The sequence below is a fragment of the Artibeus jamaicensis genome, unplaced genomic scaffold (assembly GCF_021234435.1).
Source record: "Artibeus jamaicensis isolate MK-2021 breed Jamaican fruit bat unplaced genomic scaffold, CSHL_Jam_final contig_354, whole genome shotgun sequence".
Classification (NCBI taxonomy): Eukaryota; Metazoa; Chordata; class Mammalia; order Chiroptera; family Phyllostomidae; genus Artibeus; species Artibeus jamaicensis.
In genome coordinates, this window is record NW_026521803.1 from 18,953,280 (window position 1) to 18,975,830 (window position 22,551).

Sequence of the window (22,551 nt, forward strand, 5' to 3'; positions counted from 1 at the left end):
TTTTAAAGGGACATAAGACGTAAGAAATGGTAACAATGAAAGCAGGCAATTGGCAGAGACGGGAAAGGGCTTTGCTGTAGGGAGGTCTACAGTTTATTACCACATAACATAACGCTGGAGAGAAAGACTCCGGCAGCTCCTTGTCTGCGTTCACACGTCCTGTGGGTGTGCTGTGTGTTTATTTCTCAACTTACAGACTTACTTACGTGTTCATTTATTTCATTCATGCATGTGTTCCAGGCTGGCAACTTTCCCTTTCATTTTAAGCAAAATAAATTTAAAAGTAGAAGGGAATTATATTCTCAAAATTCACAGACCTTAAGAAATGAAAATCAATTTTAAAAAGCAGTTCTTTACAGAACATTAACCTAAATAATAAGATGGGGGCAGCATGTTTACAGTATTGGTAAGTGATTGTGAAAATCAAAAGCAATCATTTCTAAGACATTGAATATTAAACCCAGAGAAATTGTAAATAAACACACTTCCGTAGACTTGTCATTTCTGTCTGAGCTTCAGTTATAAATTACTTACATCTTAACTATGGAAATACTATACAATTTTTCTTCATTTAAGTATTTTTCCTTGAGAGAAAGAAAGGGAGGAAAATTTATAATGAATAATATACACTCTAGATAGAAATCTAATGATATAACACTGGAGTTGAAGTACTTGTTATGGGAAGCAAATTTTAGCCTGTTCTTGTCTGCTGCAAACTGGCATGCCTATTAAACAATATTTGTTAATATGCTTTGTCTTTTATTTTCCATAATCCAAGTTGGAGTTTGAAGTTTCTCCTTCATATTCCCAAAGCACTCTGTATACAGCACCTTACTCTGTTGTTCTAGAAATCTATCAACGTCTCCACGTCACCTTCCACACCACATGAGTGTCCGGGGGTCAGGAGGCCCCATGTGTTTTACTCAGTGCAGCAGTCACAGAACCTAGCAGAGAGCTAGGCTCAGAGGTGCTTAACAAACATTGTTTATTCAATTAAATATCAAAATAACTAGGCATTATGGCACACATTTTACAAATCAATGACATTTTAAATATCCAACTTTTTCATTTAGGCCAAAGTTATTTAATTTTTATGTATGCTATCACTTTTAAAAAGCAATGACAAATTTATAAAACTGAATAAGCATAAGAGAAATTGAGCCTTGAGAGTTTCACTATAAAACTCTCCAAGGTTAATTTTCTTTCTATTTACACAAGTAATAGCATCTTTTTTACAGCATCTTTGTCTTCACTACTTGGGTGTTTAGTCTGTTTTATGATTTTTTTTTTTATAATTCAAATAGTTAATGAATCCTTTCGATGTTGAAGGCCCAGACTTTGTGCTCCGTGTTAGTGGGAGTGAGAAACCACACTGCAGGCTCCAGTGGGGTCCTACTGCAGCTGCCCTGCTTCATCTGGACAACAGGTGGCAGCATGGTCCAGGGAAATAGCTCAAGAACCCAGGGACTTTTTCCCCACGAGAGTGACAGAACTGCCCAAGCACTGCCGGGCTGTGGAATACAGGTAAAGAAAAATCTGTGCAATCTAATGCTTCTAGCCAAACTGTACTTCCAAAGCATCATAGGTCATTGTATGGTTTCAACCATCTTACAACTAGATCCAGTGTCACCACTGTTACTAGTTCAAGTAGGTGAGTAGTGTCACCTACTCGTTCACTCACAAGGATAACAACACAAACTAGCAAGGTTCCTGCCAAGCTGGAAAGGACCAATGGGAACCTGAGAAAGAAACTGAAAATTGCTTGAGTAATCTGGCACATCTCTCATATGGGCATTTGATAACCTTTCAATATAATGAACATGATTATTATATGATATATTTTTACTGTGCATAATACTAATGCTTCATATACAACTATATTATTAATATAGATGCTGTAAGTAATACAATCTAACTATAAAAACTAGTGATTTTAAAGTCAATTAATAGTTACTCATTCTTTGTATAAATAAATGCTTCAGTAAAAGTAGAAGAATGTATGGATGGCATGTGTACTTCTGTTCAGAGTGACATTCAACATCTTGACATACTTTTTTAAAGAATTTATTTATTTATTTATTTATTTATTTATTTATTGGCAAAGGGGAAGGGAGGGATAAAGACAGGAAGAGAAACATCAATGTGTGGTTGCCTCTCGTGCACCCCCAACTGGGAACCTGGACCACAACCCAGGCGTGTGCCCTGACTGGGAACCAAACCAGCAACCCTTTGGTTTGTAGGCCAGTGCTCAATCCACTGAGCCACACTAGCCAGGAAAACACATTGACATATTTTATTACCCCTGTAGGCTGGTGCTAGCATATAATCCTTTCATAAACTAATAAGATTATGGTAAAATGTTGGGCAAGTTAGAGTTAAAAATAAACAATTACTTTGAGTTTATTTTGTTTGGCTAGATTCATCATTAGCAGAATACATTCACTTGTATGTTTTTCTAATTTTATTTTATTCTGCTATTTTGCCATACTTACTTACACAAACTTAATTAATGGTATCTTTGATTTTAAAAATTTATGAGGTTCTGACATGCTATTTAAGGGGTTATTATTTGTAACTTCAGTTTCCACACAATTTCCTAGTAGACTAAGAAATCACTTGCTATTTAAACACAAAATTACACTGACTATACATGTTTAACAAATAATGGACTTGAGACTTGCTTAAAATTATATAGGGGAGTGACCACTAAGCTTACAAATGTGTAGAATATGAGTCCAATTATGAACTTGAATTTCAGATGAAACTTGGAGAATTTGTGGCACATCATCTTCTTGTACACAGTCCCAGCTAAGACTCACTGTTGTCTGTGGCGGCACAGCACTGGGAAAAGCAGGGTCACCCTATCACTCCCGTCTACTAAGTAATTCACTGAGTTGGTGAGTGCAGGACCAGGGGTAGACCTTTCCATACCCCAGCTGTGGGCACGCAGTCTAGACATTTGTTAAATGTTGAAGCAAAGACGATGATGATATTGGTTTGGTCTGCTAAGAAATGGAACAAAGGAAATTTAACAGATAAAGAACTAAATCTGGTAACTATGTTTTAAGGATAATTTCTAAAAAAAATACTTTTAATTTTAAAAAGAAATAAATAGTATGATCAAAGTACTTTGCTGCGTTCAAGGAATACTAACACGAATAAGTCAAGAGATGGAAATCATAACAGAGCCCTTCCTTGGCAGTGGGGAGGGGGGATCGTGAGGAAGGATTCACAAGGAAAATAACATATAAACTGGCTTGAATGGTGCTGAGGATTCAACCAAAATAATAAGTCCATTAAAGACAACAGTCAGAGAAAGATAAGGAAGTTGAAGAGAATATGATGAGAGAAATGGTGCCTCAGCGTTGGTGCCGAATACAGGGGGGCAATGGCTACGGGTCAGAAGGAAAAGATGCTGAATGGCCTGGTACGGGTGTGTGCCTTCTATTCTGAGCCTGCAGCAAAGCAGCAAGGCTCATAAATATGTGATTACATAATCAGACTCATGTTAAGACTCCAGTGGCAATCTGAAAAATACATAAGAGAAACAGGCATAGGAGGCAAGAAGATTATTTAAGAAGCTATTACATGAAAGACAAATAGTCCTGAATTGAAACAGAAAATCTGAGCTATCTCGGATGATGAGTCCAAAGGATCAGTGTTTTAAATGACCAATGCCTGGTCCCTTATACTGGCCCTAACATTTCTGTTTAGTCATGATATTGTGAGGCCAAAAAAAGGAAGTTAATAAAGTAAAACAATTATTCTATTATAATAATTCCATAATAACAATTCGTTCTTAATAAAATTAAAATGCGGGCAGGCAAATTGGACTTGGCTGTGTAAACGCGGAAGCACTGGTGCACTGCCCAGGTTAGATGTTCACACAAGTTGACAATTAAGACTTGGGCTTGGTAGCCTTGGCCGGTGTGGCTCAGTGAGTTGTGCATCATCCCACAAACTAAAAGACGACAGGTTCAATTCCTATTCAGGGCATATGCCTAGGTTACGGGTTCGGTTCCTGGTCAGCAGCAGGTAGCCAATTGATGTTTCTCACATTGACGTTCCTCTCCCTGTCCTCCGACTTCCCTTTCCCTCCCCTCTCCCTAAAAGCACTGAAAGAATGTCCCCAGGAGAGGATAGAAAAATAAATTTTAAAAAAGACCTGGGCGTGGTAGACGTTATATTGTGATTTAATAAGAAGTATATATTTGGCCTTCGTCCCTGGCCCTAACACAGGGAGTCTGTGGAGTCCGGGTCTGGGCCCACTCTGGGTGGTTGATGTCAGAACTGAACTGAATTGCAGGACGCCCTGTTGGTGTCTGCAGAGAACTGGAGAAGTGCTTGCTGAAGCACTTCTCATATCACATATTTGATGTCAAAAGTGCTGTGAGCAGAGAAATAACTTTTCCTCTAGGACCCATGTGGCAAACACAAGGCCCTCAGCCCTCCACCTTCTTTTATCCGGCCCAGGACCTTATTTCTACCCAGTGGCAGCACCGAGCTCTCACTTAACTGTTAAGGAGTAGTTACATTTATACAGTCCTACAGTTACATTGGGCCCTTTGAAGGCCCCCCCCCAGGCTGATGTGGCCCCCGGTGAAAATGAGTTTCACGCCCCTGCGTCTAGTAGGCAAATCAGGTGTGGAAATATGAATTTGGGCACCATGTATGTAGCAAGTGACATCACCCCCTGAGAAAAGGCGCACATGGAGAAGAGTGTTAAAAATGAGCGCAGCCAAAGCCTGTGGAAGGAAGTAGATAGTAAAGAGGAGCTAGCTGGGTAAAGGGGGTGGTAGAGAAAAAATAGTGTCCTAGAAACTAAATTTTTAAAAAATTCATAGGCTGTCAACAGTGAAAAATGCTAGAGTTCACAAAAGATAAGGCTTGAGAAGAGGCCATTGGATTTGGCAACAAGGTCACTATCTTCAAAGGTTCAGCTTTGGTGGAATGGTAAGAAGAAACCTGACTGCGTCAGGTTGAGTAATAAGTAGTGACGATGTATCCGTATCTCCATACTTCAAAATAATTTCCAAAAATTGTACTTTAGCATAACAGTAAATTCTAGTGCCCTGGCCAGGGGCTCAGTTGGTTGGAGTGTTGTCCTGATACACCAAGGTTATGAGCCCAATCCCTGGTCAGGACACATACAAGCAGCAACCAATGAATGCACAAATGGGTGGAACAACAAATCAGTGTCTGTCTGTCTGTCTCTGTCTCTCTCTGTCTCCCTCCCTCTCTCTAAAATCAGATTTTTAAAAAAGTACATTATAGCATTTTTTTTCATTAGACTCTCAACAGGAATGATAATGTGCAGCACATTTAGAATGTGCAAAAATGTGGAAACTCTGGCTCTTAAAGAGGCAAGCATCAGCTGTCTAAAATGTCACTGTAATAAACATCTCGTTTCCCCAACAGCATTGTCAAAACATAGTTTCATTTCAATGTTTGTTTATACTGTACTTAAAGCGTAACCACAGGAGTAGAGATGACAGTAAACCACTACAGCCAGTAGGAAATAAATCCAGAATTTATAAATCAAATGATAAAAACTGAACACTGAAGAGATCCAAAGAAAATATTTTACATTTAATATGTTTTTTTTCAGAATTAAATGGCATTCCTACATTACACTTAACCCTAGTGCTTTTTGATTCATTTACCAAAAACACAGAATAAATAGAGTTGTCCAGAAGCAGATGGGACACTGGTTATGTTGAAATGAACTCTAATTTGAACCACTATCAAACACTTTTCGGCATCCCTGACAAGACAGCAACAAAACCATTTCAAAGGTAATACGTCCCCTCACATGTCAACGAAGCAAAGCCATCGACATCATGAAAATACTCCTGTGTTTGATCCTACCTTCCTGGGGGAAGAGAAGACTAAAATTCAGCTGCATAATTTCCCTTTTGAAGGGTAGTTCTGATGGGATTTGTCAAAACAACCTAGAAGGCTTGACAACTAGACGATCGGACACAAATACAGAAACCCAACACACAGGGAAACAATCTGGTCACACTTACTTTCCTGTGGTCAAGTGGCTCAGTGTCCCATTTACAGGTAAGACACTTGGACATCACCACCACCACCCCACCAACCCCACCACTGTTCCTCTGTTCTAAGTTATTTCGCTTAATATCAACATCAAGCCTCTGGGTAACTGAGGATTTCCCTCCTCACCATGAGAGCTATGGCTTATAGTTTCTGCTTCAATTTTTTCTTTAATGAACCCCTAATGCTTTTATGACAAGGGAAAAACACTTTTTTTTTTGTCTAAACAGTTCATTCAGGGAGGCCCCAGTTGGTGTCTTAGAGTAGTAAATCCAGTAGACTATAAGGTCTGTAAGCACATAGATGAGATTTTTGTTGGTTTTGGACCTCTGCTGAATGTCCAGCACTTAAAACTGTCCCTGGTACATGTGGACATCAGGACATAATCACCTAAAGAATGAATCCGAATACATACCTGTCAGACTCAGAAGTCTACACTCTATTCTCACATCCCAGTCTCCCAAACTAATTTGATAAGAATCATTTCATGTATTTGTCAAAAATATAAATTCCTAGAATCCTTTCTTAGGTGTTCTGCTTGAAGACCTAGAAATGTGTGTTTTTAACAAAGACCCTAAATAATCCTTATAAATCCAGATCTATGGAAATGTTCCCCCTTCCAGCCTCCACACTCTCAACAACTCAATTCTTCCTCCGCCGAACACTGCCAACACACGCATTGAGCACTGCTCTAAACGGATTAATTCACGAGATGCTCATAACAATCTGATGTGGTAGGTACTACAACCATCCCCATTTTTTCAAACATGGAGGCCAAGGCATAGAAAATTTAAGAAATATGCACAAGTTTACAGAGCTAATAATTGAGAGGTCAGGGAGTTGAACCCAGTCTTGCACCAGAACCTGAACTTATAACCAATACATTATTTTGCCCATACCACCTTGTCCCATTTGTCCCCAAAGTGCTGGCGCCAAACGTTCCCTTGGGGTACTCATTTCCACTCCCGGTAATGAAAGTCAACTTGCAGTCTCTGTATACATGAGCATAAATTTTTAAGTGCTTCATTATATAAATAAAGGAGGTGCCACCAAAAGGTATTCAATGTTATCTTTTTAATATAACCAAAAGAATTAGCCATTTATAAAGAATGTGCTATTACCCATAGAATAATCTCAGTCATAAGAATGTGATGTAAAATAATAAATTTTTAAAAGAAAAATCCAGATAAACTAAGCAAATTAAGCTGTACCTCCTGAAAAACAGTTAAAATAAAAGTATACAGTATTTGACATTCAAGAGGTCTGAACATTGGGTAGAATATAACACAAACATGCTACCTAATAAGACTAAATATATTTTTTATTAGACAGTGTTGAAGAGAATGAGTTTTCAATAAATTAACTTTTGTGTAAAAAAATTCAATTGAAACCTAAATCTTCTAGATTGCTACAACAAAAGAATGTAGGCAAATACTACAAGCTCAAGACAACCAGATTAGCTGTTTAAACTTGTCCCGTTCACCACAAATAGTAGGTATAATGAAATGAGGTGAGTGACTTTTAGCACTCAAGCCCTACAGCTCCTTTTAAAAAGCTTTCTCTCCGGGCTCTCATGTTTCCTACCCACAAAACCATTAGAAAATGTTTCACTCAGTTTCTTCAGCTGAGTTGTTCTTTTCATTATTCATACTCCACGAATTAAGAAACACAACGCCTTTTCCCTATTCTTAGAACAAAGGTTTGTTGAATCACCCCTCGGCAGAATAGAATCCTAGTGGAATAGCTTTCTGAAATGGCTGACAGGATTAAGAGCTAGGATGGGATTTGGCATTGTGCTTACCCTGAACAGAGAGGGAAAAAGTACAACAGTAAGAGCCCACCTGTAGTTTTAACTCTGTTCTAGGCCTGATGAATGCAAAAGTGCACCTTCATGAGCAACCTCAGGGGCTTGGACACCGAAGCAGAGAAACAGCTTTTTAGTAAATAAGGCCTTTGTTTACTGTCTTGGATACTACATATAAGCATTGTCTCATTCTCTTCCTATATCTATTATCTGTCTGCAACAAAAAGCTAAGCTGGTGAAACAGGGTAACACTAATGGAATATAATAGCATAATAACTATTCTTGATAATCTTTAATTGATGATTTTCATCTTGAAGTCAGTGGGCCATGCTAATAGCCCAAGGCCTGCCTGCCTGCCTGCCTGCCTCCCTCCTTCCCTCCCTCCCTCCCTTCCTCCCTTTCCTTTTTTACAAACACCTCCATCACTAAGCACTTGGAAATCTTATCCAACCACAAGCCTCAACTGTGTGTTTTGCTTCCTGCTCAGTAGTGGATGTCCCCACCTGCCTACTTCCTATCATGGTAATAATACAGGATTTAGTCCCAGTTCTTCTCTCTCTCTCACCCACCCCTCTGCTTCTCCTGAGTGACTCCGTATGACCCGATGTGGCATATGGTACCTTCCACCCACCAGGGAACTCCTTTCAAAGGCAGTTGTCTCTGTGTCGGCCATCTTACTATACCAATTAAAATAAATCCCGGGTTAAACTAAATACTCTCAATATATTATTCGAAACTTGTATTGGGTTCGCTAAAACGTCCATTACATTTTTTTCTGTACAATGGCTCTAATAGTGCTCAGTTGTCTTTAACTTCATTTGAAACAATTTTGTTAGATTGCATTATGACAACTGTCATAGCAGCATTTATTTTTAAAAACTCATCAAAGTTGGTGAATTTTTGTGCAGCCACTTTAATATTGAAGATAGAAGAACATACACATTTTCAGCATATTATGCTTAATTATTTCATTGAAATGCAAAAGAAAGATTTGTGCAGTATATTGAGAAGGTGCTGTGAGTGATCCAATATGTCAAAAGTGATTTGCAAATTTTCTTGGTGTTACTGGCATTTTGGGCAAATAATTCTTTGCTGTGGGGCTGTCTGATGCATCGGAAGATGTTTAGCAGCAGCCCCGGCCAAAGCCAATAGGGGGAGATGGCTGACATACTCAAAATATCCACATCAATTAAGCTATTGGTGAAAATGAAAAATATGTCTTTTATTTAACAGAAAAAAACTAAACAGACTTTTGGCCAACCTAATATTTTATAATACTCCACTTCTTTGAATCCTTCAAATATTTAAAAATCACTTGTTTTGCCAATGCTAAAAGATAAACTGGGGCACTCGAAAATTTTGAAGTATTTATTTGAGCAAACATCAACGGGAATCAGGCAACACCAACCTGAAAATGGCTACAGGCATTCCCCCAGCAGAAACTAAGGGAAAGAAAGGCTTTACAGAGCAGAGCAAGGAAAAATCGTTGTTTGGCTATAGCTTAAGTGGTTGCCATATTTGAAAAAGCCTCAAGATTTGTGATTAGCTGTTCTTAAGTTTTGACTTCTTAACCTGAGGCATTTACTGGTATCATCTCTGGCTTAGGTGTGGTTTGCTTATGTGGGCTGCAAGTATCGAGCCACCTTTTTAAATCACTTTAACAGCTCAGTGCTCCTCTGTACATGTGTATTCTGGGCCATACTGGAGAGAGAACACTGGACAAGCAAAACACCTGCCATTCTGGAATTTATACTCTAGTTGCAAGTGGTAAGTAAAGTAAGGAAGCTCATCTTTGGTTCCATTTGAATCCCTCACTTCTCATGCCAGTGTTTCATATATACTAATGTTCAATACTATTTGCTGAATGAGAGAATGATCCATTTCCCTTAAGTATCAGAAGCCATTTCCTCCATCCTTTATTATTGAAGAGTGGCCTACGGTCAGGAGACTGTCAATAAGATTATCTCACTTGATGAAGACCATGAAGCAAAGCACCACTGAATGATACAGTAATTCAAGCAGCTGAACTTTACTGAATGAATAGTGGCACTCACCAGTCACCAGTGTATGAACCAGGAAGTGGGCCTCACCAGACACTGAATCCGCTGGTACCTTGATCACGGACTTCCCGGCCTCTGGAACTGCAAGAAATAAGTTTCCATTGTTTACAAGCCACTGAGTCTATGCTATTTTTTTTTTCAGTAGCCCAAAAGGACTAAGACACCATGTAAGTAGAAATTTTTGGTCGAGGCTCTTAGAAGGTCATTAGTTGCTATTCTATTGGGAATTTAAATCAAGTCCTAGAAACTAGCTCTAAATCTCCAGTCTCTCGCAACTAAGTAATTGGTTTATATTTTAAATATAGTATATACCACCTTATAAGGAATGATAGGAATTTGAACTTTTCCTACTGTGTCACTTTCTTATCTATATCAGTAAGAAATGAGATTATCTATTGAGGTAAATGCTACTATTACCCAGTCAACATTCATCCATGTATCCTCTATTTCTGCCCTTAACATTTCTACCTTTTTAACATAACCCTATGCTGGGAAAATCTCCTAAGTGTACTAAAACCAACCTCTATAGCACCGACAGACTGAAGAAAGAGACTGACAGCTCTAGAATTAAAGTTCATTTGGAAAACTTACAGACAGAAGCAGAGACCCACGCAGCAGCAAGATCGTGCATTTTCCCGTCCAAAAGGGGATGCAGCTTTATAGAGCCTCCAGGAGCACAGGTGACTTGTAGCCAAGCGCTACGTTCTCATTAAGCAGGTGGTTTGTAGCCAAGTAACACGTGCTCATTAAGCAGGTGGCAGGCAGCCAGATGGCACCTGCCTGATAAGCACTGTATATTCAAAGCAGCAAACAACATTACTTGGCCTACTTTTCTGTGTAAGAACATTCTTTTCAGGTAATACGGGCCCACACCTCCCAGGGTGAACTGGCAATCACTGAGAACAACTGGCTTCTTACAATGGCGTCAGTTGGGTCAAGCACTAGAAACCAATAATCCAACACACTTATTTGGTTCACCTGCCCCTGATTGTCAGTGTCCTTCAGGAGAGGGTGGCCTCTCCTCAGCTCTGGGATGTGATGCTCTGTTGGCATACGTCCATTATGGAGGCCTCAGCCCCACTACCACCCCTCACTCCCTGTTGGTGACACAGATGGACAGTGGAAGCAGCGTAACCTAGTAAGACAGGAGGGAAAATCTGCTGGGCTAAGAGGTCTTCCTTAGTCTGAAAAAGGGGAAGATAAAGGTGCTCCCTTTTGCTGCAACTGGATATCACCTGTAATCTGAGACAGCTGTGTCAGGACCATAAGGAAAGCAAAAATGGGGAAGGAGCTGGTTTCTAGATGAAATCAACAAGTCATGGTAATTAACCAACCCTGGGAATGGCCGTACCTTCATACACCCAGCTGTGTGGGATAATAAAAAAGCTTAAGCAAGAAGGACATTTGGTAAGGGTTTTTACTCCCATAGTTGAAACTATTCCTTCTCCCTTTCAACAGTTCCACTGCTAAGTAGTAGGTTTCTCAATATAACAAAAGGTATAGTACATTGGAAACAAAGCTGCTAATTTTTTCCCTATGTTCAAGTTGCTCCTCCCATTAAAACGTGGAGTCTATTTCCCTTTCCTATGAATCTACTTCTTCTGCCAATAGAATTCAGAAAAGTAATACAATGCCAGTTCCAGACCTAATCCTTAAGAGAACTAGTATCTTCTTTCCCTTCCTCCTTCATTCTCTTGGGAGCCGACCACCACATAAGAAAGCTTAGGCCAGGGGTGTCAAACTCATTTTCACTGGGGGCCACATCAGCCTCGCGGTTGCCTTCAAAGGGCCAAAAATCATTTTAGGACTGCATAAATGTAACTACTCCTTAACCGTTAATCGAGAGCTCAGTGCTGCTGCAAGGTAGAAACCAGGTGCCAGGCTGGATAAAACAAGGTGGAGGGCCAGATACAGCCTGTGGACCTTATGTTCTCTACCTGTGGCTTAGGCTAAACTCCTGAAAGATGTGAGACCTTATGGAGAAGAACCAGGTAACTCCAGATGAAAGGCAGCACCAAGAGCACAGCAATGGGAGTGAAGCCGCACTAGCTGACACCTGATAAAGCGGGCACTAGTCATCTCTGGTAAGCCCTGCCTGCAGGCCTAACCATAGAATCAGATGCAATAGAACGAACACCTGCTATTGTTAGTAAGTCCAATTTGGTCACTACACAGCAACAGATAACTGAAACACAAGGTAATATTATTTCTTCTCTTGCTTTGTAAAATTGCTGTAGTTATTTTACAATGACTAAGAATGATTTAGTAAGTCACAAATAGTTCTGTATGCTAATAAATTTTTCCCAAATACATGTTTTAATTGTCTTCACAAAGGAGAACTTGTTTTTGTTTATGTTACCTATACTAACATTTAAAAAAATAATTACATAGAAATAAAAATGGAAATGTTTGCAACAAATGAATCAAGATCCTTAGCAAGTAAGAAAACTCTTGGAAGGATTCTCTGGCTGATGTGGCTCAGTGGACTGAGCACTGGCCTGTGAACCAAGGGGGCACTGATTCAATTCCTAGTCAGCGCACATGCCTGGGTTGCAAACCAGGTCCCCAGTACCAGTGTGTGAGGGACAACCACACACAGATGTTTCTCTCCCCTCTCTAAAAGTAAACTCTTTTTTGTTTTTTTGGTTTTTTAAATATTTTATTTATTTATCTTTAGGGAGTAAGGGAAGGAGAGAGGGAGAGAAACATCAATGTATAGTTGTCTCTCACACGGCCCCTGCTGGGAACTGGCTTGCAACCCAGGCATGTGCCCTGACTGGGAATCAAACCACAGTCCCTTGGTTCCCAGGCCCGTGCTCAATCCACTGAGCTACACCAGCCAGAGCTAAAAGTAAAATCTTTTTTTAAAACCTTTAAAACATTCTGGCACATATAAAAGAAAAGTAGTGACACCTCATTTTTAAAACTGGGAAGAGCCATTTCTTTGAAGAACCATAAATGGTCAATAGACGTGAGAGGGAAATGCCCTACCCTCAAGCTAATTAGTTTAAATCAACAGGACATCATTTTTCACATACTACATGGCCAGAAGAAAATTTAAATACCAAGACTTCGTGCCAAGTAGGATCTATTGAAAAATGGGAAAATCCCACGTTCAGGTGCAGAGTCTGGGAAACCACAGTGACCTTGAACTGCGGGGACTCCAGCCTCTCTGGTCACAAGCTGCTTGACTTCGGACAGCATCTGTGGCTGTGACATGAGGATAATATAGCTACTGCACAAAGCTGTTGAACAGAACAGCAATATACATGGTTGTTACTTTTTGTTCAGCCTGTTTACCCACGTGTTTACTTTTGTCAGAGATACTGGATAAGCATTAGAAATACAAAACATATACGAATACTTTTCTAAAATGGGCGGTAGAATGGATCAGGAGTGACGCGACACCGAGTCGTCGTGGAATGAGAAGATGGGTAGGAGGCGGCCAGCCGCTGCAGGTCGTCTCTCAAGGACCCCCGCCTCCCTGCGCACCCGCGCCGGGGTTTCGATGAGCTGGGGCCAACGGCCACAGGGAAGGCGGTGGGAAAAGTAGGATCCACAGCTCTGATTGGCTGCCTGTGAACGCGGGGCGGGGCTAACGGAGATTGCCGGAATCGCGAGCGGAAAGCTGCAGGGGTGAACTTCCGGTCTTTGTGGCTGGCCGCTCTGGGTCGGTGGCTTGCGCCCTGGCCGCCCGTGATTTTTGCGGTGAGGGATGCGGGCCCCGAAGCGGAGGGAGGGGTGGGAGGTCATGCAGCCCGGACGGCGGGCGCGAGGTAGAAGATCCGCGCTTTCGTCCTGCCCCTCCCCAGGTCGCGGAGCCTTGTCGGGGCGGTGTCTTCTCGGGTCTTGGGGATGCAGATGAGGCCAGTGCTCGAGCACCCGCTTTCCAGCGGAAAGGGCACTTACTCACCTGCCGCCCAGATTGTGCAAACGCTGTGATTTAACCTAGATATAAAAGTAGAAAAGCTAGCGCGGCCGAGCTGGTTAGTAAACCATAGTTTTGTAGGGTCAGTATACTAATTTCTAAAGTTGATGGTAGTGTTAGGGTTAAATTTTACTGTCCTGCTAATTCAAGGGCATACCCTCCTATCACTATTACCCCGTCCTAAAATCAGATCCTGTTTAATTTATATCAGAAAACTTAATACATACTTGTTGCCATATTTGACTTTTTAAAAATGTTTACTCCATTATATTCTAAATTGTTGAGAGCTCAGATTGACCTTTTCACTTCTGTGTCTATATATGACATGTTTCTGAACACATGGAAGCATTTAACAAACACATCTTGGTTATTCCTGGGTAGACTCATTTATTCAGGAGCAAAAACCTTTCTATGCTAATACCCGGCTCATGACAGACCACAGGAAAGTCCTTAGTGTTCATTGATGAAATTCAGTGATTGAATTTTCTAATTGATCAAATGGCAACTATCCAACAATATTTTCATTTTAATCAACTAATGTTTAATATGCATTTCTAAAAACGTTTTATTACTGCCTTAAATGAGTCAACATTATTTGCCATGGTTACATTACTAAAAGTTAATTTTTTAAAAAATCAACATTATTAAGTCCTACCTACTGTTACCCTTAGAAGTCTGAAACATTGTTAAAGAGAGAGTTCTGCATGTTTTACATACACATTAAAGACAGATTTTTCTCCTCGATGAGACTTGAAAGAGAATCAAAAAGGAAATTTCTCAGTACCTGATTCATGTTAATATTGCATTATTTTGCTTCTAAAGTAATTTCCTACAGAATTAGTGGTAGAAATTCTACAAAATAGGAGATAGTGAATGACATGAACAATGTTTAGTTTGCCACTCATTTATTTACCATCTCAACCCTGCTTCCTTTCAATATACTACTGGGATGGCTGACGTTTCTTCTTATAAGTTCTTAAGAGATTTTTTTCACTGCTATAAGTTGACAGTGCTTTTGTGTCCTTCAGGAAAGAAGAGATTACTCCAAGACTTTCTGAAGTAGCATACCCAGTTGCAGTGAGCTTTTTTGAACAGCTCTTTCAGGCCAGAATGGCTGTGGAATCCAGAGCAGTTTCAACCCTGGTACCTCAGAGTCCTCAGGAACAAGAACTGATACTAGTGAAAGTAGAAGAAAGCCTTTCCTGGGGTCAGAAATTAAAGCAGAATGGGAGTACCCGATCCTGCCAAGAATTGTTTCGCCAGCAATTCAGAAAGTTTTGCTACCAGGAGACACCTGGGCCCCGGGAGGCTCTGGGCCGACTCCAAGAACTTTGCTATCAGTGGCTCATGCCAGAGTTGCACACGAAGGAGCAGATCCTAGAACTGCTGGTGCTGGAGCAGTTCCTGAGCATCCTGCCTGAGGAACTGCAGGTCTGGGTTCAGCAACACAGTCCAAAAAGCGGCGAGGAAGCTGTGACTCTGTTGGAGGATTTGGAGAGGGAATTTGATGATCCAGGGCAGCAGGTGGGAACAGGCAGATGCAATATGTTGTGAGAAAAGGAATTTACAAACTGGAGCATGTGGCATCATCATAACAGTAGGATGAAAATTTGTCTCTGTTGAACCATAACCCTGACGTGTTCTACTAGGGCCATGCCCATCTCCAACCTTAAATTGTTCTTTTTCCCCTATCCCTCAACTATGGAGCTGTCTTTCTTGACTTCTAAGATTTTTTACTAAGCATTTTCCCAGGGATTTTTTCACAGTGCTAACCATATTTTACTGATTTTAGGTCCCAACTAGTCCACAAGCACCAGCAGTACCATGGAAGGATTTGACAGGTCTTGGAGCATCCCAAGAGTTAAACATCCAAATCCAGCCTTTAAGGACACAGCTGAAACCTTGGGACCCTTGCATTTCCCCTCAAAGTGGTAAGAAATAGAAAAATCGCCTGAGAACCATTATCAGGCCTCTGGCTTTGATGATACAGAATTTATTGCATTTTACAAACTTGTCACATGTAAGCCTCACTTGTATTATTCTAGGCCAGGGGTGCTCATTTTAGCAGCTGTGTATTCAGCAACTCTCACAAATTGCAATCAGGCCTCCTTGTGTCAGTTTCCCTGTCATTTATTTACTTATCTTTCATTATATATCTTAACTGGGTACTAATGCTTGCCTGGTACTATGACAGGCACTGGGTCTTTGTGTTCAAGAACTTTCAGGTCTGGATGGGTTAGAGGACAAGCAAAAAGGCAATTTCAGTGTAGTGTAGTATAGACTAAAAGTAGGCACTGGGTACTCTGGGGACACATGTAAAGGCACCTGGCCCAAGAGGTTCAAGGTATAACTTCTTAAAGGAAAAGACATCTAAGCTAAGGAGTCGAACTATAAGGAGGAAAAAGCAAAGTAAATAGGTGGGAAGAGGAGTATCCCAAGCTAAAGGGAAAACCATTTCTCAACACTTCTGACACCGGATGTATGGGGTTTTCCCTCTCATCGAGCAGTTCTGACAATAACTCCCCAGAATCAGTGCAGACCCGCAGGTTAAGGTTTCAGTCCCACAAGACTGGCCCCCGACTTCAGACGCCAACTGCACATAGTCCTAGGCTACCCACCGTTCTGATTTCCCGTAAATTGGCAGTTCCATGAACCCCTCCTCATGTTTCATAATTTGCTGTAGTGGCTCACAGAACTCGGGGAAACACCTTACTTACGATTACTGGTTTATTACAAAGGATACAGATGAATCAGCATACATACGGTGAAGTCCTGAACAGTCCTGAGTACAGGAGCTTCTGCAGCCGTGAAGTTTGGTGTGCCATTCTCCTGGCACTTGTATGCATTCACCATCCTGGAAGCTCTGAGAACCCCTTCATTTAAGGTTTTTATGGAGGTTTTATTACATGGACACAATTGACTACGTCATTGGCTGTTGGTGGTGAGCTAACTCAACCTCCAGCCCTTCTCCCAGAAGGTTAGAAGATGGGGCTGAAAGTTCCAAGTCTTTAATCACTTGGTTGGTACCTGTAGCATAAACCCAGATATGGTTGGTAGGGGCTTATTATGAATAATAGATACTTGCTCACTCAGGAGATTGCAAGGGTTTTGAAAACTGTGCCAGAAACTAGGGATGAAGTACAAATATCTATTTCCTGTACTACAATATCACCTAAACAAAGGCCACAGATTCCTTTGTGGGAGAGAATATAGCCCATTCTGAAGGTGAGAGAATATAGCCCATTCTGGGAACTGCAGATAATTTAATTTAACTTGCATAGAATATTCATAGGGGAGAGGTGGTGAGAGAAACTGCAGAAAAAAAGGAAACCCAGAGTGTGAAAATTTGTATGTCATTCTAACTAGTTTGTGCAGTGCAGTGGGGGGCAGTTGAAGGGTATTGTACAAGGGAACAACATGATGGGGTATGCATTTAAAAATTTAGTTGCAAGTGGAGAACGCATTTGAAGGCAAGAGTAGAGCCTGTTGTAATGCAATTGGCCACAATGAGTAAATCAAGATGTACTATGGTGAGAGGTGGGGAAGACCAAAGCTGACTTCTGCTTCTCGGGATTGAAATTACATTGCAGTAGCTGGTTGTTACTTAAAGTGCAGCATGTGGAGAGGAGTTGAGGATGATACTCAGGTTTCAGTCTTAAACAGCTTGGTTAATAGTGGTGCTATTCATATAAATGGAAAACGGGAAAAAAACATGATGATGTGTTTAGTTCAGAACATTTTGGTGTTTTTGAAATAGTGACAAGTATTGTGCCCAGTTAGCATTAGATATGAGAGTCTAGAGCTTAACAGAGAAACTGGGATAGAATGGGGATCTGATTAGCTTATAACGTAAGTACATTAGTCATTGAAGTCTAAGAAGCAGACAGTTTGTAGAGTGAGGATATACAAGAGCCCAGAACAAAATTTGAAAAAACTCGTGTTTGAATGATCAGCCTTGAATCTGTGAAGGAACAGCCATAGAAATTAGGCTAATATAGCAGTTTCTAGAAGGATGGTGTTGTCCACAGTGTCAGTGTTTCAGAGAGGCCAGTAAGTGAGACCCATAAAATATCCACTAGATTAAGCAGCCATGAAGTTGGTGATCTTGATGAGAGTGTATGGGGATGAGAGTGTATCTGTTTTCTCTCCCACAGAAAGTGAGTACTGAGAGTGACTGGAGAAACTAAAAATCTGTTTTTTGCTATTATCATTTCAGATTGTGAAAACAATGAATCGACAACAAAGAAAGACATTTCGGGCAAAAAAGCAGGACTTTACCAGGAACTTTCATTCGGAGGATTTAGTGAACACGAAAGCAGTTTAGAGTGGCAGCAGGAAAGTGCTTCGGGGGAGAAATTAGGAAGATCCCCTATCCAAGGAGGCAGTTTTAGTCAAGTAATCTTCACACACAAATCTCTAGGAAAGGTAGACCATCATGAGCCTCAAAGAAGCTTGATTCTAAGTACAAACTCTGTAACGTATCAGAAAGTTCCCACAGAAGAGAGGCCTTATAGATGTGATATATGTGGGCACAGCTTTAAACAGCATTCCTCTCTAACACAGCATCAGAGAATCCATACTGGAGAAAAGCCCTATAAATGTAACCAGTGTGGGAAGGCCTTTAGTTTGAGGTCCTATCTTATTATTCATCAGAGAATACATAGTGGTGAGAAAGCATATGAATGTAGCGAATGTGGGAAAGCCTTCAATCAGAGCTCAGCCCTCATTAGACATCGGAAAATTCACACCGGTGAGAAAGCCTGTAAGTGTAATGAGTGTGGCAAAGCATTCAGCCAAAGCTCGTATCTCATCATCCATCAAAGAATTCATACTGGTGAGAAACCCTATGAGTGTAATGAGTGTGGGAAAACCTTTAGCCAAAGCTCAAAGCTTATAAGACACCAGCGAATTCATACAGGAGAGAGACCTTACGAATGTAACGAGTGTGGAAAAGCTTTTAGGCAGAGCTCAGAGCTGATAACCCACCAGAGAATACACAGCGGAGAGAAGCCCTATGAATGTAATGAGTGTGGAAAAGCATTCAGTTTGAGCTCAAACCTCATCAGACATCAGAGAATTCATAGCGGAGAGGAACCTTACCAGTGTAGTGAGTGTGGCAAAACATTCAAAAGGAGCTCAGCCCTCGTTCAGCATCAGAGAATCCACTCGGGGGATGAAGCTTACATATGTAACGAGTGTGGGAAGGCCTTCCGCCACAGGTCGGTCCTTCTGCGCCATCAGAGGGTCCACACTGTAAAGTAACGTGAACACAATGACGATTGTAAATACTTCAGTCAGATTTATATCTCCGTTAGGCAAAAGGGTTTTTTTGAGCCAGACCCCATGCAGCTTGTAAACTACTAGGTCTCGAGCCAGTCCAACTTCATGCAGCACTTCCAGTGCACAGGATATTGTCCCTTGAGAGCTTTTCCTGTGCCTCAGAACAGCAGAGGGAAGGAAGAATCGTTTCCAGCTTTCCTCTTACCTTTAGGACTACTCAGGAAATGGGAAAAATGGGACTACTACACTGAAACCTCACTTCCCATGAGAACGTCACGAAGAGGGTAGAGCAGCCCAGGCTCTGTCACTGCGTCCGACTGCTCATGTGCCAGACGTGGAGGATGGTGTGGACAGGGTGAGGGACATTTTGTCTTGTGAATGCAAAAATTGTACTGATCAATTAACAACTGTCAGGACAGCAAGACAAGTGGGGAGGCAGTTTCATCAATGACTTGAGCCCAGGGCAGGCCAGCAGTGAGGTAGAGGAATGCAAATTCATTTATCCAGCAGGTATTTTTGAGCACCTGTTTTGTGCCAGGAACTAGGTATAGTAGAAAATAGAGACAATCTATCTTTACAGTTCAGTGGACAGGGTACACAGGCAATGACACTGGTTTGATCAGTGCTACGGGACATTAAGGAGTACCTGACCCAACCTCGGCTCAAGGAAGGCTTCTGGGAGAAATGATCTGAAGGATGAGTGGGAGGTAGGCAGGCCAGGGAACAATAGACAAAGGTCAGAAAGGAAATCGGGTACATGGGAGAAGTTAAAAGGCCACTTACTGTGGCATTTCTTTTGAAATGGAGTCAGGTCTGTAAGAGAAGTATGGATGGAGCCAGAATCTCTTAAGCCATGCCTGTGAAGTCTCTTAATAGACAAAACCTGGAGTCCTTCGACCACGGGGTGGTGAAGAGTTTTGTCTTTGTCTGGGGTGACCCAGAGAAAGAGTTATTGTAGAGTTTTCTTGCCCTACCTGTAGGTAGGTTAGACCTTTCATTCAGGTAGGGCTAGGGAGTCAGAAGGAGCCCGGCATGGAGGGTGAGTCCATGAAGACTTCTAAATGCCCCTCTCTTAGACAATAAGGACATCTTTGGAGCTTAAGACTAACAGAGCTACTGTCAGCTTCCAGTTTTCAAGGCTCTGGTCAAGCTGCTGTGGGCACGGGTACCATGTCATTTGTTTCTGGGGCTGTTGCCCCACCATTCTAGTGGACTCCCTTGGGCTCAGGTGCTAAAAACTATTTTGTCAATTGCTGGGTCTGTGACTTACTCTCTAGGTACCTCATGCGTGTTCAGTTTTGTCTTACATTAGCAGTGTTCACAGTCTTTTGTGAATTTTGTTAAAGACAATGCTACAGGGAAGTGACAACAGAAAGAAACAGTCATGGTCCATCCAGAGACCACCCTCTTCTGAAGGACCCAGCGGGAAAAGTATCCCAAGACCGGTACTTCTCAGTGCAGTGTGGAAAGGTGTGTGTAGCAACAGGAAAATGTGTTACTCAAAATACCTAATAGATTGGAGCTATAGCACACCTTGCCAAAAATAAACGTATGGGAATGCAGAGTCCTGTGCGTAGGAAAAGAGTCATCCACGAGGATGGATAGAGAAGTAGTGCTCCAGGTTGGGCACACAGAGGAGCGTGCACTCACCGGCAGGAATGGCAGGAGGGCCAAGTGCCCAGGCTTAGAATGCGGAAGAAGAAAGGCACAGCGTCATTTGGAAAAGATGGTAAAATATAACAGAATAGTAAGAGCTATTCAACTCTTGTTTTCTTCCACAGAGAAAGACACAAAAGAAAAAGGACAAACTAGGAATGATACAACATATTACAAAAAGGAGATAGTCTTTCTATAGGCAGTTATTACACATACCAACAGGAAACGTGATAGGTACTCAATCAGGGCTTTCTATACATGTACTAGTGATTTCTCAGACAGCCCATAGTTCACAGAGGAGAGTGAAGGCTTAGGATTATGGTTTACCCAGTAACCTATACTAAAAAGTGGTGAGCTTAGACTTTGAGCCCAGGCAGTAGGAATCCAGAACTCTTCTGTGGAGCCATTTCTCTACACTGTCTCCCATGAAAAAGTTGCAGCAGAAAAAAATGTTTCTAAAATAGGCAAGTCACAAAGGAATAAATGCCAATGGACACTAAGTGTTCAGCCTTGCTAGAATTAAAAATGTACAATGTTAAAGCAAGATTTGAGATGGCAATTTTTTTGACCCTAATAAAACTAACAAAAATTTAGGGAAATTTGGACTCGAATGTTGCAAATGTGATATGAGGAGATGCTGTCTTAGGCAATCCATACCAGAAGCCTTAAGCATTGCCTTTCGACTTTAAAGTTCTACCTGTAAATTTATGCCTCAAAAACCATCATAAATGTATACAAAGTCTTAAAAGCTGTTAAAAGTGATGCTGATATTAAATGACAAAGCATTCATATCTTAAAAGTCCATTACGCTGTGGTTTTATGTAAAAAAATGTATTTAAGCATTAAAAATACTGGAAGTACTATAAACTTAAAAGTTCTGCACTGGTGATCTTCAGGTGGTAAGATTATAGGTGATTTAATTTTTTTCTTGTGCTTTCTGTGTGTTCCAAATTTTTTCAATAAATACCAAAAACTAAAATTAGAGGAAAAAGGTGTAAAAGAGTGGAAGCCCAGGATAGTTGAGAAATGTTGAGAAAAGCACATGGTTTCTATAGCATCTCTGTCCCTTCCAAGTCAGGAAGATGAGCTTACTTGTTACCTGATGTGTGGCCCCCTTATTGGTGAGTGGCAATGGCAGACATAGCCACTTCACACTAATGTATAATTAATGTCCTCTGCAAATTATAAACCTGCAAATCGGAGCTGTTTGCATGAAGATTTATAGTTGAGAAAGGGAATAGCCTTGAAGTGGAGACCTTTGTTTTTGCTAGTTCTTGTCCATTAATTCTGCAGCTTTAAACAATTCACCTCACAATTCTGAACCCTCAGATTAGAGGAGCTGAAGTAAGTGATCTCTTAAAGCTTCAGCATTCTATGTATGAAACAGAAGACACATCAGTGTAAGGTAGACGTCAAAGGTAATTGTTTTTTTCCTTCACCAACTTTGTTGGAGGAAAGGTGTCAAGGAGTCATGCCTTTCCCTTTCCCTTCTGCTCAGGGCCTTGTCTGGTATACAGGCAGTTCAGGAAGGGGGTGGTGTGTGTGTGGGGGGGGGGGCAATGTTTACCTTGAATCTTGCACAACAGGTTCACAGTTTAAAAAGATAATGTGCAGTTTAGGCAAGGTGCTTACCATCCAGTTTCCTACCTCTTCCCTTCTCTGTCTTCATGTTCAGAGGCTTCAGTTAACACTGTCCAGCTGAGAGGACTGGAAATTAAGCAAATCTGACCTTGGTCTCTCCAAGATCCCCTGTGAACATCTTTGCT

At 41.1% G+C, this 22,551-nt stretch overlaps 1 protein-coding gene across 1 annotated transcript; it reads left to right on the forward strand.

Moving 5' to 3' along the window:
* The first annotated feature begins 13,541 nt into the window (after positions 1-13,541).
* On the forward strand, positions 13,542-22,346 carry ZNF397 (zinc finger protein 397). Its single transcript, XM_037154478.2, has 4 exons — positions 13,542-13,629; positions 14,878-15,373; positions 15,642-15,780; positions 18,066-22,346. Exons 2-4 carry the CDS (start codon positions 14,960-14,962, stop codon positions 19,109-19,111), a joined length of 1,599 nt encoding a protein of 532 aa, XP_037010373.2. The 5' UTR covers positions 13,542-13,629; positions 14,878-14,959; the 3' UTR covers positions 19,112-22,346.
* The last annotated feature ends 205 nt before the right edge of the window (positions 22,347-22,551 follow it).